This window comes from Canis lupus, chromosome 16 (assembly GCF_048164855.1).
Source record: "Canis lupus baileyi chromosome 16, mCanLup2.hap1, whole genome shotgun sequence".
In the NCBI taxonomy this organism is placed as follows: Eukaryota; Metazoa; Chordata; class Mammalia; order Carnivora; family Canidae; genus Canis; species Canis lupus.
Window position 1 is genome coordinate 48,061,710 of NC_132853.1, and position 16,134 is coordinate 48,077,843.

The following is a 16,134-nucleotide window of genomic DNA, read 5'->3' on the forward strand; positions in this document are numbered from 1 at the left end:
AAATGACAATTACATTGTCATTTTCATTGTGAATACTTTTAGGTTCTATATTGGCTGTGATCTTTGTACTAACTGGTATCATGGAGAATGTGTTGGCATCACAGAAAAGGAGGCTAAGAAAATGGATGTGTACATCTGTAATGATTGTAAACGGGCACAAGAGGGCAGCAGTGAGGAATTGTACTGTATCTGCAGAACACCTTATGATGAGTCACAGTGAGTTCTGATAAGAGCATCATATTTAATAATTTAGGAAGCCAAATTGCTCTGACTGGTTATTTATTTTAAAATAAAAAGCAAGATATTTTTCTGCATATATTATACACTTACATTCCAAATTCCTTTCCAATTTTTTTTCTCTTTTTTCCCTCTTTACCTCCCCTTCAAAATTTATGTTGCTTCATAGTGAATGTTTGAGATGCATTGGGAAAAAAAATATGGTTTAATGGTAGACTTGATTCTTCAATATGTAACATAGAAATTAATGAGATTAAAATAGCCTGACTTGTTTGGACTTTATCAGTGTTTGAAATGGTGCTTTATTGTAGGTTAGGGGAAAAAATCACTAATTCAGTATAAGTTCTGAGACTCTGTTATTAGCTTGTAGGATTTTGAACACCTGGTTGGGTGGCCAATACGAGCTTCCCATTTGATACAGTACTAGTTGAAAGATTTTTGGCTTTATTTCGTTTTGAGCTCTAAAGACAATTAAATATTTTGCATTTTTCTTCAGATTAGTTCTCCAATATTCCACAGTGTTCTTAATAAACTTTTAATGCTTGTTCTTAACATCAGAAACACTAAATTAACACATTTGAATGTCAATCTGCAAAAGTATTAAAACGATTGTAATACTAAACTATTTTATACCCAGAGTTAGAATCTTTTCAGGTGCATGTTTTATCACTTTTTAAAGTAAATTATAAGCAATGTGATCCCATCTGTTTTGAACTCACATTTCCATTTCGGATCTTGCAGATTTTATATTGGCTGTGATCGGTGTCAGAATTGGTACCATGGGCGCTGCGTTGGCATCTTGCAAAGTGAGGCAGAGCTCATTGACGAGTATGTCTGTCCACAGTGCCAGTCAACAGAGGATGCCATGACAGTGCTCACACCGCTAACGGAGAAAGACTATGAGGGTTTAAAAAGGGTGCTTCGTTCTTTACAGGTGAGAAAACTCTCTGTGTGTCGTGTTTGAAGAGGAAGTCAAGCAGCGTGACTTTGGATTCATTTCTAGGGTTTGAACCTTCCAGTCTCAGAGTCTGTGATTATTTCCTGACTCCCGACGAGGCTAGTGAAGTCTCGAGACTCTTGTCCTTCACATGACAATATTATGAGGTTAACCGTATTCACACAGGAGCTCACTTGTTCCTAAGCTAACACTTGTATTTAAAATTACTCACTTTTTAAACCTAGATTTAATTTTTAAAGAAAAGTTTACCTCACCACTATAAATTGAACAGTTTGATTAAACTTTAGTGAGGGGAAGCCCAGCTGGCTCAGTAAGAAGAGCAGGCAACTCCTGATCTTGGAATTGAGTCCGAACCTGCATTGGGTATAGAGATTACTTAAAAATAAAATCTTGAAGAGAAAAAAAAAATTTTTTTTGAACAGCGGTCTCCATATGTGGGTCAAGTTACTTAATTGCATGTCTCTGCCACCTCATTATCATTAGTCAGTAGTGGTAACCATTCCACACTTTGAACTTATTCCACTCCACTTTTATAGGTAGCAGGTTGTCATGTTAGGGATAAGAATACAGATTTCGGACTTCTAAGTAATGCTTCACTGCCCCAGCGGAGGTCCTCAGACCACTCTTTGAGAATCATTAATGCAAAGTATGCTCACCTAAGATGATTTATGTCTAGAGCAAAACTCCTCTAAGTATAAAATAATTTCATCTCTCAGGTTTAAAACTGACTTCTGGAGTTAAGGGTTGATTGATACAATAACTCAGTTGGGAAACATAAATGAAATTTGTATTTCTACCTGACAATAATGTTGTTTTCTGCCCCCATTATAGGCCCATAAGATGGCCTGGCCTTTCCTTGAACCAGTGGATCCTAATGATGCACCAGATTATTACGGTGTTATTAAGGAACCTATGGGTAGGTACTTGAGTTGAGTATGGAGTATCTTTAGATCTCAACAGATATTTGCCATCCATGAGACTGATCTGTTGTAAGGATGTGTTGAGCGAGGCTGGTGGAAGAATAAATTAGTGTGGTAACTTGTAGGATAAATTGAGAGTGTGTATTAACATTTAACTCTGCATTCCCTTGGTGCACTGGGATCAAGTCCTGTGTCAGGTTCTCTGCTCAGCAGGGAGTCTGCTTCTTCCTCTCACTCTGTGTTCTCCCTCTCTCTCAAATAAATAAAAATCTTAAAAAAAAAAAAAAAAAGTATTTCAAAAGCTAAGCATTTTTTAAATGAGAAAGATTTTTTTTTAAGATTTTTATTTGTTTATTCATGGGAGACACACACAGAGAGGCAGAGACATAGGTAGAGGGAGAAGCAGGCTCCCTGTGGGGAGCCCGGTGTAGGATTCGATCCCAGGACCCCAAAATCACAACCTGAGCCAAAGGCAGATGCTCAACCACTGAGCCACCCAGGTGCTCCTAAATGAAGAGGATTTTACAGTGTATTTAGAAGTTGCTAAGAGAGCTACCTGAAAAATTCTCATCACAAGGAAAAAATTTTTTTACTATATATGGTTGGTGATAGATGTTAATTAAACTTGTTGGGTAATCACTTTGCAGTATATATGAATGTCAAATAATTATGTGGTACACCTAAAACTGATACAATGTTGTATGTCAGTTATATCTCAGTGTTTTTTTTTTTAAGATTTCTTTTTATTTATTTATGATAGACATAGAGAGAGAGGCAGAGACACAGGCAGAGGGGAGAAGCAGGCTCCATGCCAGGAGCCGGACGCGGGACTCTATCCCGGGACTCCAGGATCGCACCCTGGGCCAAAGGCAGGCACGAAACCACTGAGCCACCCAGGGATCCCCAATATCTCAGTTTTTAAAAATGAGAATGGTTTGTTTGATGGCAACTTCAAAGAGGGGGGAAAAACATGAAGGGGAGATAAGTGAGGGCTACTTAAAGCTATCTGAAAAATAACCAAGTAGCCATTACCTCTGTTCTGATGTTGAAAGTAGAAGCTAATCCTCCTACATATTTTAGATTGGTATAATTATTTTGAGACACTATGTGGGGATATTTATTTAAATAGATAATTCTACTTCTAAACATAATGGAATTGTAGAAAATCTAGGAAATAAAAGAAATCCCATTTTGGTGTGCAGTGTGTATGTGTGTGTGTGTGTGTCTGTCTGTCTGTGTTAAAATTGAGATCATATGATAATCTGTTTGAGGGGTGCCTGGCTGGGTCAGTCAGGGGAGCATGTGACTCTTGATCTTGGGGTTGGGAGTTCAAGCCCCATGTTGGGTATAGAAACTACCAAAATAAGTAAATTTAAAAATATTTTTATATAATCATCTGTTTGACAAACATGTTCCTGTGTCATTAACCTTCAATAACATGACTTTAAGGGCTTTTTATAGTCTGTGAATTGAATATACCTTACTTATTTAACCGAAATTCTTTCTGGTCTTTTTCTTTTCTTCTTTTTTTTATACCACCAAGGTAAACATCCTCTTATGTAGTCGGTATGTACAGGAAGATAATACAGATTTCCAAGACATACTGTTGAAAGAAGAATCAAAGTTACAGAAAAATACCTAGGTTTCAAACAGCAAACAGTTCTGTATTTTCTTAGTATATGTACTGCTGAAGCAAGCACACAGTTCTGTATTTTCTAAGGGAACATAAATATATTTAGAAATGCATAAAAGAGTTCTACAAAGATACAGACTAAATTGAAAATAGTAGTTTCTCTTCAGGGAATGAAGGAGCCAACAAGATGAGCAGCTTTATAAATTTTCTTAAGCAGAAATGGGGTTATGAATAAACCATGTTTTATAGTATACTTTATAAACCTGTCAGTACCTTTTTCATACCATGTGAAAATACATGGTATAGAGCTACATCATTGTAAGCATATGCCATTAAGATAATCACCCCAATTAATGGGTTTTTCACTGTGGAGTTTTTGCTGCTATAAGCAACACTTCTGTGAACATCTTTGTTTATGAATCTGCCTGCACTTGTTTGTTTTCTGAGGAGAAATTCCTAGAATTAGAATTTCTGGGTCAGGGATCCTTGGATGGCTCAGCGGTTTAGCACCTGCCTTTGGCCCAGGGCATGATCCTGGAGACCCAGGATCGAGTCCCATGTCGGGCTCCCTGCATGGAGCCTGCTTCTCCCTCTGCCTGTCTCTCTCTCTCTCTCTCTTTTTCATAAATAAATAAATAAAATCTTTAAAAAAAAAAAATTTCTGGGTCAAAGGATATATACTTTTTAGCCTTTTGGGTTTTTTTTTTTCTTTTTAGCCTTTTGATAAATATTTCCAAATTGCACTTCTGCACATTGAACCAGTTTCCAATAATAGTGTATATATATGTATCCTTCCCTCTCTACTCTTGAAAACACTGTTATCATACTTTTTATTTCAAAATATTATGGTGTACAGATTTTACAGAGGTGTAGAGTGTGAGTATAAAATGTACTACCACTCATACTCTGTCTTAGAGGTAATCACTGAAAATAGGCTGATGTGTTATTTTTAATTTTTGCTAATTTGTATGAAGAAAGTGGTTCTTTGGCTTTGCATGACTTCAGTAACTAGTGATATATGCTTATTGTTTGAATTTTATGTGAGTTTCCTATTTATGTATTTTACCCATTTTTCTCTTGTGATATTCATATTGTTGTCAGTGTTCCTTAAGGTCTCTTTATATACCAAGTACCTGGGTGACTCAGTGGGTTGGACATCTGACTCTATTTCAGCTCAGGTCTTAATCTCAGGGTCATAAATTTAGGCCTTGAATTGGGCTCCACACTGGGCATGGAGCCTACTTAAAAATAAAACAAAGTTTTATACTGATTTGGGGGGGGGGGGGCATATGATTTTTTGTTTTTAATTTTAGAGAGGGAGAAAGAGTGTGCAAGCAGGGGGATGAGCAGAGGGAAGGGGACAAGCAGACTCTGCTGAGTGCAGAGCCTAATGCAGGGTTCAATTCCACAACCCTGAAATCATGACCTGAGCTGAAATCGAGAGTCAGACACAACCTACTGAACCATCCAGGCTCCCTGGCATAAGATCTTTTTAAATGTTTTTGGATTTAAATCTGTTCATCATTATGAATTCTGCTTGTGGAATCATATTTCAGTCCTTTGTCCTTCCCCAGATTTATAAATATTCACTTATACGTTCTCCTAGGGGTTTAAAGAAAATTGTTTATTTGAAAAAGAAAGAGAACAAGTACACAAGCAGGAGATACAGGGAGAGGGAGAGGGCATCTCAAGCAGACTCCACCCTGAGTGCTGAGCCTGATGTGGGGCTCTGCCCTGCAATCCTGAGATCACAACTGTGCCATTCAGGTGCCTCCCTAGTACTTTCTTTCTAAGGGATATCTAATTAAGTTGGAATCACAAAATATGGGATCCCTGGGTAGCTCAGCGGTTTAGTGCCTACCCGCTGCCCAGGGCGTGATCCTGGAGTCCCGGGACCGAGTCCCACGTCAGGCTCCCTGCGTGGAGCTTGCTTCTCCCTCTGCCTGCGTCTCTGCCTCTCTCTCTCTCTCTCTCTCTCTCTCTCTCTCTCACTGTGCCTCTCATGAGTAAATAAAATCTTTAAAAAAAAAAAAAAAAGGAATCACAAAATGTTCGTGTACATTATTAAAATTATCTAGGCAGTAAGTACCCAGAACTTAAGTGCAAAAACGATGTGCTGTGTTAAGTGTTTACTCTTTCCTGTATAGCTCACTGGACCTACTACACACAGCAGATGTGCCCAAGTCTTGCTTGAAGTTTCATCAAGCATGTTGGCTAAAGTTTTTCCCGTTATTTACATAAACTGGAACCATCAAAAATGCATGTGTACTTGTGTCAAGATATATATAACATGGGTGCCTGGGTGGCTCAGTTGGTTTATCATCTGATTCTTGATTTCAGCTCAGGTCATGATCTCAGAGTTGTAAGATGGAGCCCCATGTCAGGCTCCATGCTCAGCATTTCTCTGCTTATTCCTCCTGCTTCTTGCTCCTCCCCCTGCTGGCACTCTCTCACTCTTTTTTCCTTCTCTCAAATAAATAAGTAAATCTTTAATATAAATATATATATATATTATTTAATATCCATGATTCAGTGTTTAATTACACTCACAATGTTATATCTTTTAGTACTTTTTATGGTTTTCATTGCTGTCCTTAAGTTTTAATTTACCCAGAATTTGTTTGGCATTAGTGTGAGGTAGAATTTTTTTCTTCAGATATGTGGGCAATTGCTTCAACCCAATTTATTAATGAACTTTTTCTTCTGCTTATTAGAAAAGACATCTTCAACTTATATAAAATTCTTATACTGAACACAGTTAAGTCTGTTCCTATTTTGAGTATAGTTCTGTTACGGTTTGTGTCATCCTGCACAGTGCCATACTTTTCCATTATCACAGCTTTATAATATTTAATGTCTGATAGATTAAACTCTCTCCTATTATTTCTATTTTTAATTGTTTCTTAGAGGGGCCCCTGGGTGGCTCAGTTGGTGAAGCATCTGCCTTTGGCTCAGGTCATGATCCCAGGGTCCTGGGATCAAGCCCCACGTTGCTCTTCCTGCTTCTCCCTCTTCCTCTGCCTCCTGCTCCCCCTACTTGAGCTCTCTTTCTACCAAATAAATAGATAAAATAAGGAAAAAAATATAAATGCTGCTTAAGATATTCTTGGACTTGAAAGTTATTTTCTCAGGGTGCCTGGGTGGCTCAGTCAGTTAAAGTGGCCAACTCTTGATTCGGCTCAGGTCATGATATCAAGGTCCTGGGATCAAGCCCTGTGTCGAGCTCCACTCTCAGTGGGGCGTCTGCTTGAGGATTCTCTCTCCTTCTGCCTCTCCCCCCACTTGAATACTCTCTCTCTCTCTCTCTCTAAAATAAGTAAATAAATCTTTTTAAAAAATAATTTTCTCAAATTCTAAAATAACCATTGAGATTTTGTTTGGAATTGTGCTATCAGTCTGTCAATCCTACATCACCAGCTTTTTACTCTCCCAGGTTTTTATGTGAAATTGTATATGAATTTTCCTTTAAACGCAGCTTACTCCGAGGACTTACTGTTATTTCAGGTCGATTTAGCTCAGTGTATTCCAAAGCACTTACCTATTTACCACCTGAATTATTGGTCATTTCTGCATACTGCCTGTACTATTAACATACCAATATTTTTATTCGTATCAGCCAATATTGTCCCTTTAAGTAGACACTTTATGTCCTTGCCACCATAAGTTTTAAGTCAGTATTACTTGTGTCCAATATAAGGTAACAATAAAAATTAATAAAGGAAACAAAATGATGTTATTAAAGTCTAATACAGGTATCACAAAACCGCAAAGATTTTTTTGTTCATAATTTTGGATTCTCTCTTCTTCTTTGTACATGTAATATAAATCCATAATTGTTTGCATGTAAAAATGTATTGTACTTAGATGTATATTGATGGTGTTGATGTAGCTTCTTTTATTTCAACCCAGCTGAATAAAGAGCTATTCTCTGTAGTTAACTGAAAATAAAAGTGCCTTCATAACACTAGCCAAGATTTATATTTTAGACTCCTCCAATCAAAACCAGAATTGGAGAAGTGCTCCCATTTTCTTCATGAATTGCTTTATAAATAGTTTCCAGTGGTCAATCAGCTTGGTTTAAGGACTGTTTGAGCAGGAAATATATTTTCTTGTTAATCAGGACTGTGATCAATATTCACATTGGAGCTGCCTTAAAACTTTGAAAATGTTTTACATTTTGTGTTTTTAAGACCTTGCCACCATGGAAGAAAGAGTACAAAGACGATATTATGAAAAGCTGACGGAATTTGTGGCAGATATGACCAAAATTTTTGATAACTGTCGTTACTACAATCCGAGTGACTCGCCTTTTTACCAGTGTGCAGAAGTTCTTGAGTCCTTCTTTGTACAGAAATTGAAAGGATTCAAGGCTAGCAGGTGAGCAAAAATGTGTTCAGTGTTCTAAATTAATCTAGCTCCTCAAACTCTTTATACTGTTTTATCTAGGGAATCAACCAGTGCTGTTTATGGCCAGTTTGATCCTTGGAATCAAGAATCTTTAAAAAAAAAAAATCAAGACTCTAGCATTATGATATTCCACCAAGGGCAAGAAGACAGACTCAGTAATGAAAAATTGAGTTTGTGGTCTGCTTAAAATTAAAGTTATTTTTTAAAATAAGAAAGCACTTACCAGATGCTTACAGAAGGTAAGATGCTATCTTAAATGCCATGGCCAGGGTGCCTGGCTGGCTCAGTCGACTCTTGATCTCAGGGTCATGAGTTTCAGCCCCACGTTGGGAATAGAGTTTACTTAATCTTAAAAAAAAAAAAAAAAAAAAAAAATATATATATATATATATATATATATACACACACACACACACATATATAATACATAAATACATATTTTTATATTATTTATATTTTTTATTTTATAAATATATATTATTATATATACATATTTTTTTCTTTAAAATGTATATATAAGTAATATGAAATATGTATATATGTATATAAAATATATATATATATATTTTTTAAATGTATGTGCCATGGGACACATACAAAAGTAGTAGTAAGACCGAACTCTTGCCTGTTGAGTTTACAAAAGCAAGAAAAAAAATGACTGTTTGATAGGGTAGAGTTAGAGGAAGACCAGGAGGAGAGATTTAAGTACCTTTCCTTAATTTGTTTGCTATATCTTTGAAATCATAAAATGTTTTATTTTTCTGCATATTTTTCCTGTGGGCAGAACTAGGCTTTAAATCCACAGACCTTTCTGTTGAACCTCCAGTAACATAGAAGCATTGAGCAACTTGCCATGATATTCCGATGTAGCACCTTCTGCCTTTGTGTCTGTACTTCAGTCCCCACTTCTCAAGCCCATGACTTTCTTCCTTCCAACAGAAGCCTGTTCTCCTTTCCAACTGCCACCACTTTGTACCTCTGAGATTCACTACTCACCATCCCCCCCATTCACCAACTTGCATGCTTGATCCTCTCTAGATATTCAGATTGGGTTGGTCTTGGCTGGTTCAGGATCTGGGCACCTCTATTATCTAGTGAACTCTGCTTATTAAAACGTAAGAATCAGTGCTCTGTTTATTTTCCTCTGAGGACAGTCCATGGGGTGTTGTCTCTCTCCTTGTCCTGCAACAAGGTAGATCAAGAACTACGTTTTAGAATCACTTTACATAAACTAATGGTGAGGGTCAAGCCCAGGAATCAAAAAGTATAGGCAAGGAAGAAAGGAAACCAGGTGGGTAGGCAAGCTCTAGACCAAGAATGAGAGAGTTTACAGAATCTCTGAAACTGTCCCATTTGTATCATCTCCTTTCTGTTAACCCATTAGCTGTAAAACCTAAAATGAAAAAAGATTTACTCAGTATGATGAAGTTCTTAGTAAAATAATAATAAAGGGATAAAAAGAAATAAACTCAGAATATGAAAAGAATACGGTGAAAGTTAGCTGATGAAATTTTATAGATTCTAGAATATAGAATTCAGATAAAAGAAGATTGGCTGACAGAGCAGGGACACCACTGCCCAGACACCTCCTACAGTGCCCTTTAGAAGAGGTAACAGGTTGCTGAGCAGTAGAACCACTGAGAGCCTCCAACATATAATAGAAGGCGAGAGAGGAGTTAACTGAAGATCTGTATATGGGCTAGTAACCCTTCCTAACCCGAGTACAGACCTGTGCGAAAGCCCATAGAACTGAGAGGTCTGGTCTAGGAGGTTCTTCCCTTAAGAAATGGAATAAACTGTCTATAGAGAACTAGAGTAGACAAAAGAGAATTGGACCCAGAATAAAGACCCCTGGTTTCTAAGAGTTGGTTGCATCCACAGCCCTGTCACCTTTAAGTTGTGGCTCTCCATGGGGATAATTTGCACATACACCCTGCCACGGGCTATTTAGCAATGCCTGGAGACACTTGGCTGTCATACTTTAAGAGGTGTAGCAAGTAGTGCTGGCATCTAAGAGTTAGAGTCAGAGATGCTGCTAAACATCCTCAATGCACAAGACAGCCTCCGCGCCCCCCCCCCCCCATCAACAAAGAATTATCCGGCCCCAAAATGTCAATAGTATTGAGATTGAGGAACCCTGATCTAAGGCAACACTGGCCAGTCAGCCCTACACACATACATTGGTCTCTGCGGGGCACCTGTCAAGTCCTTTAACTTAACTCTTCTTAAGTTTGAACAGACAACCAGGGATAGCCAGATGTGTAAGAAAAGCTTGCAGTGTGGGCAGCCCCAGTGGCGCAGCGGTTTAGCGCCACCTGCAGCCCAGGGCGTGATCCTGGAGACCCTGGATCGAGTCCCACATCAGGCTCTCTGCATGGAGCCTGCTTCTCCCTCTGCCTGTGTCTCTGCCTCTCTCTCTGTGTCTCTATGAATAAATAAATAAAATCTTTAAAAAAAAAAAAAAAAAGAAAAGAAAAGCTTGCAGTGTAAAAGAGAAAAGTCAAGGTATAGCAGAAGAATAAATTCCAGAGAAAACAAAAGAGAACTTGAAAAAAAGCAAAGCAAGCCTCGGATGTGGGTGGCATCCTACCAGAGGCCACAGGGCTCCCTCTCCTGGCCATCTCTCTCTTTAGGGCCCTGCTTGTGCCAAGTTGATGGGGGTTATTTTTTTTCCCCATAAAGGGCCTGTATGCCTCCCATGCTGCTGAGACCCCAGGGCAAGAAGGGAAAAAAAGGTTTTCCAAAAAACTGCATCTAAATCATGTCTCAAGAGAAATTTTAGAAGATAATTGAATCTAGGGGTGCCTGGCTGGCTCCATTGGTAGAGCGTGCAATTCTTGGTCTTGGGGTTGAGGCCCACATTGAGGGTAGAGTTTACTTAAAAAAAATCTTGAATCTACAAAATGGTGAACTGGAAAAGAATGATCATGATCAGGAAGGGGCGCCTGGGTGGCTCACTCAGGTGGTTAAGCGTCTGCTTTTAGCTCACAAGCCCCACATCAGGCTCCCTGCTGAGCAGAGAGTCTGTTTCTCCTTTCCCCGTCTGCCCACTTGTGCTCACTCTCTCCTAAGTAAATAAAATCTTTCAACAACAACAACAAAACCAGGAAGAGTGGCTAGAAAAAAAAATCTAAACTTACTATAAGCAGTGAAAGTTAAAATCGAGGACTTTCTCAGTGTAAAGGACAAGAAGACAAGTAGATAAAAAAATATGAGAGGAAAAAATGTACTACAGCATATCCAGTATTCACTTAATGGAAATTCCAGAAAGGAAGAATAGAGAAAACTGAGGAGAGGAAATTATCAAAAGACTAATGTGAGAAAATCTCCCTGAGCTGGTGAGAGGCAGAAGACTTGAAATCCAGGGAAAACAAATTCATTCATTCAGCAAATTGAGACCCTGCTGTATGTCTTATATATTGAATCCTTGTGGAGCTTACATTCTTATGGAATAAGGAGATGGAGTGGGGTATGAAATGATGAGGACAGTTTATAAACATAATAAGTCAGCTGGACAAATGGAAAAAAAAAGTCCATTCTGCATATACATCACTGTAAAAACCCCAGATGCCAAGGATAAAAGAAGTTCTTCTCAGAATTTCTAAAGAAATGTGCAACAACTTTTAAAGTAACAAGAATTAGACTGGTATCAGACTTTTCTCTAACAATATGGAATGCTGAAGGGCTTTGGAAGAATGAATCTAAAAGGTTGAGGTGGGATCCTTGGGTGGCTCAGCGGTTAAGTGTCTGCCTTCAGTCCAGGGCATGATCCTGTAGTCCCAGGATCAAGTCCTGCATCGGGCTCCCTACATGGAGCCTGCTTCTCCCTCTGCCTGTGTCTCTGCCTCTCTGTGTCTCTCATGAATAAATCAATAAAATCTTTTTTTTTTTAATTTTTATTTATTTACTTATGATAGTCACAGAGAGAGAGAGGCAGAGACACAGGCAGAGGGAGAAGCAGGCTCCATGCACCAGGAGCCTGATATGGGATTCGATCCCGGGTCTCCAGGATCGCGCCCCGGGCCAAAGGCAGGCGCCAAACCGCTGCGCCACCCAGGGATCCCAAAATCTTTAAATAAAAGTTTGAGGCAAGAATTTCAGCCTAAAATTCTGTGTCCAACCAAACAATCAAATGCAGGAGTAGAAAAATACATCTTCAGTCATGGAAGGACTCATAAAGGGGCTCCTTCCCATGCAGCCTTTCATAGCAAGTTATTTTAAGATGTGCACTAGCAAAATAAAGAAGCAAATAAGAAAACAAAAGATCTTGGGTCCAAGAAACAAGAGGTTCAAGAAAACAGTATGAATTACTGTGACCCAGGATGACAATTGCAAAGCAGGCCAGTGCAGCAAGCAGTCCAAACAGGAGCAGGAGAATGGAACACTCCCAGTAGGAAGGTGTCTGAGGGGAGAAATGATTCTTACATTAGATAATTAGCTTAAGAATGTTAGAAAAAAATAAAAATAAAAATAAAAAAGGATGTTAGTGAGGAAAAAATGAAAGGCAATTCAAGATTCCATCAAAAACATAAAATTGTATAGGAATGCTAAGAATGCCCTCTCAGCAAAGGAGCAGGTGCCACAAGGGGAAAAGATATTTACACAGTCCTCATAATGTAAACAATACATTGATTTTCAACTTTTAGAATCAACCTATAGACAAAGCACAAAAAGATTTAATTTAAAATTAGAAGTAAAACTTAGATTCAAGAAGAGAAGCAGGAAAATGGTTATGTGAGCTTTGTTCTCATTTGCCGTAACAAGATTTAAGCAATATAAAGTTGATAAAACAAGAAATAGTATAAGAAATCTACCTACCCAAGAACTGAAGTTCAAAGTAATTGATCCTAGGGAGCCTGGACTTCAGGTTAGTAAAGTTTTCAGACAGAGGACCACAACTTACTTTAAATCTCTCCCTGTTTTCTGTTTATACCTCAGGCAATTCTTCCTCCAATTAAATTTCTGAAATGGGTTTTTTAAATTGGAAAGGCTTTAGTCTTTGGTGGAAGGCGGGGGGGCTTGAATCCCACCCTGCTACCAGGCTTGCAGGCAGAACCCACAGTGGGGATGAGAGCAGCTGCCCAAGGAGAGGAGAGGAGGCCCAGGGGCAGGGTCTGCACAGTACAGGGGCCGCTGAGGAGAGCCTGTCACCTAGTTAGTTTTTGTAGTTTTTTATTTTTTTTTTAATTTACATAATTTTCATTAAGAAACATGTGAGCAAATTGAAAAGTTTGCTCAATTCTATGATATGAAATAAAATGTGAGGAGATTTTAGGGAAGTTTTGTTGATTTCCAGGTTTAAGGCAGGATGAAACCTTAAGCAGCCATTCATTGAAATTTGATTGATTTATGGGTTTCCAATATTTCCATTGCCATATTTTCCCCATTTTTAATTTATGGTCTCCAGCATTGTTTACACATTATTTTCATTACTGTACTTTGTTATAATTCATCATTTATACCATCCATGTTCTTTCTTTTCTTACAGATTCTGATATCTTTAGTCTGAATTTTTAACTGGAATCAGAACTGGATGTTGGGGTCACTCTTTCTTTTATTGCACCACGTGATTACCTAATTCAAAATTGCCCCCCAAAAGTTCATAGTAGTAATATAATTTTTTTAATGTTGAAAATATATGTATAGTAGTAAACCGTTTATTCTAGCAGCCATGTTGAACAATGTATTTAAGAATTGTAAACTCTTGGAATACTGTATTTATATACACTATTGCAATAGACCATACTTTGACATAGTTCTGGTAACTGTACAGTAATTTGGTTTTACTAACGAAAGTTGTGAATAAAACTGTGAAACTAGAAAGGAGACTTTCTGGACTTTAATAGAAAAATGTGATTTTAATACTGCTATTTCTTTTTTTAATATAATTTTTTCTTCATATTCCCCAAATCAATGTAAGCATGCACACACACATACACACACACGCGTGCGCACACACCTTTACCACAATGGTAATGCTTCTGTAAATGTTTCTATCTGTCCCTCTGGCTAAAAGTGTGTAATCTTTATTAGATGAAAAAAATATATATATATATATATATTTTAATAATGGCCTTTTCCAGTGAACTATCATGTTTCAGTGTACAGTGAAAATTTCTATTTTAGTTTAAAATTTTCTTACTTGCTCTCATATATTTGCTTGCCAAGGGTGAATGAAAGAACATGGCTGCTTCCCCCAGACAGACCGACCTTGGCATCCGCATAAAGCATCATTGTTTTCAAAAATGAAGGGTGCTTAATTGTTCCCTTTTTTCTGTATTCTGTAGGTCTCATAACAACAAACTGCAGTCTACAGCTTCTTAAAGTTCAGCGTGTTAACCTAACATAAAACACGGCAAGAATCTGGTTGTCTGAACTATTTTAAATTAAGGAGCCAGATGTTTTTAGTCAGGTTATCCTGACAAGACTTGACCTAAACTTCGTTTTTATTGGTCATAACAGTCCAATTATATTCTTGGCCAATTTTGTCCAACGGACAAGGGAAAAGCAAAGTCAACGACACCATTATCTTGTCAAGATCAAATGGTTTTACTATTGTGGCAGAAGCGGGAAAACTTTGTTTATTGAAAAAAAAAAGAAAAAAGAAAGCAAGAAAAAAAGATAATATGGGGTCAAGTGTAACTCCATGGAAATGCCACGTCTGCTCTTCAGTGAAGAAGCTGGTTTAGAGTCTCACAGAAAACTTTTGACTGTATTTATTTATTGTTGCAAAAAAGACGCTTTTTTATTGCTGCCCTCATTTGTCAGCTAATTATTTTTTCTTATAAAATCCAGCCCCGGTTACACGTAATCCATTCTGTATCTTATCATGATTCCTGTAGGTAAAAGTACAAGACGACCTCTAGATGTCTTTTCTTTCTATGAAAGGAGCTGCTATGTACACATGTGCACACACACACATACACACACACAACTGGGAATCAACAATGAGTTTATTGTTCATGGTAGATAAAAATTAAGCTTGCATAAAGGTTGGGCTAAGTGGTCCCGGACTACAGACTCTGTTGCCTTGAATATAACAGTACAATTTGTCATTTACTCTGCACCAGGCTAAACTGAGTAAAAATCTATTTGAAGGTATCTTGTTTGTAAACATTTGTCAGATTCTAATTTTTTTCTTTTTGTATTAAAATTCAACTATGGATGTATATGAAACAAAATAAATGGAGATCATTTTTCTCCCACAGATGGTGTCTTTGAATGTGCGCTAATGATATCTGTAAGCCTCTGAGGGGACAGGGGAGGGCTGTAAGGTAAAGAAAAGGCTGAAGAATCTAACCATACCTGGGTTTCACCTGGGTTTCTCCAGGACAGTAAGGGCCCTTCACTTTACAATTCCCAGCCCACTGTCATCACATCAGAGAAGACTCTTCAGGGGTGCTAATCCTGTTGCATCAATTGATCGTACTAATAAAAACAGTAATGTGGCAAAATACACATTGCCTTCATCTGTCCATTATACCAGGCAAATTATCAGTTACAGACAGCTACTTATATTTCATGAAGGGCATTTTTTAAGTTACTTCATCCATTTTGTATTTTTTTGTTGGTTGGTTAAATTATTTGGGTTTTTTTTTCCCCCCACATGAGAAAAAATGGCGTGAGCAGTAGGAGAAAAATGGAAACAACAGAGGCAGGTGTATTTTGCATGTTTTTCCTTTAGGTGTTCTAACCTTACACATTGTATGACTGCATTGTAATAATAGCTTCTGTAAGATCTGCCATAGTTGGTTTATGCAGCTTTGCAAAAGTTTTACTAGATTTTGCACTAATTCATATTAGCTTTGTCCTACCAATTTCTGGAGTTTGTCAAATCATGGTTTTTTTTTAAAGTTTCCTTCTGTTTAGTATCACCCTGCTATGCAAAACCTTCCCCAGACCTTAGTTTCTTGAAAGAAAGATGTTGCTCCAATTCCCAGTTCTTCCTTATCACAGACTCAGGTGTGCAGGTTATTCTG

At 37.8% G+C, this 16,134-nt stretch overlaps 1 protein-coding gene across 15 annotated transcripts in view; it reads left to right on the top strand.

The window, feature by feature from the left end:
- BPTF (bromodomain PHD finger transcription factor) overlaps nt 1–15,362 on the top strand; it is a 153,225-nt gene extending 137,863 nt beyond the window's left edge. For 9 of the 15 annotated variants that reach the window (XM_072781101.1, XM_072781113.1, XM_072781104.1 and 6 more), the window contains 5 exons: nt 43–216; nt 979–1,171; nt 2,027–2,111; nt 7,939–8,125; nt 14,443–15,362. In XM_072781101.1, the coding sequence (XP_072637202.1) occupies nt 43–216; nt 979–1,171; nt 2,027–2,111; nt 7,939–8,125; nt 14,443–14,479 (676 nt within the window). In that variant the 3' untranslated portion in view covers nt 14,480–15,362. Of the gene's footprint in view, nt 1–42; nt 217–978; nt 1,172–2,026; nt 2,112–7,938; nt 8,126–13,643 lie in introns of all 15 variants that reach the window. The other 6 variants (XM_072781105.1, XM_072781115.1, XM_072781112.1 and 3 more) reach the window with 3 other exon arrangements.
- Nucleotides 15,363–16,134: the final 772 nt, after the last annotated feature.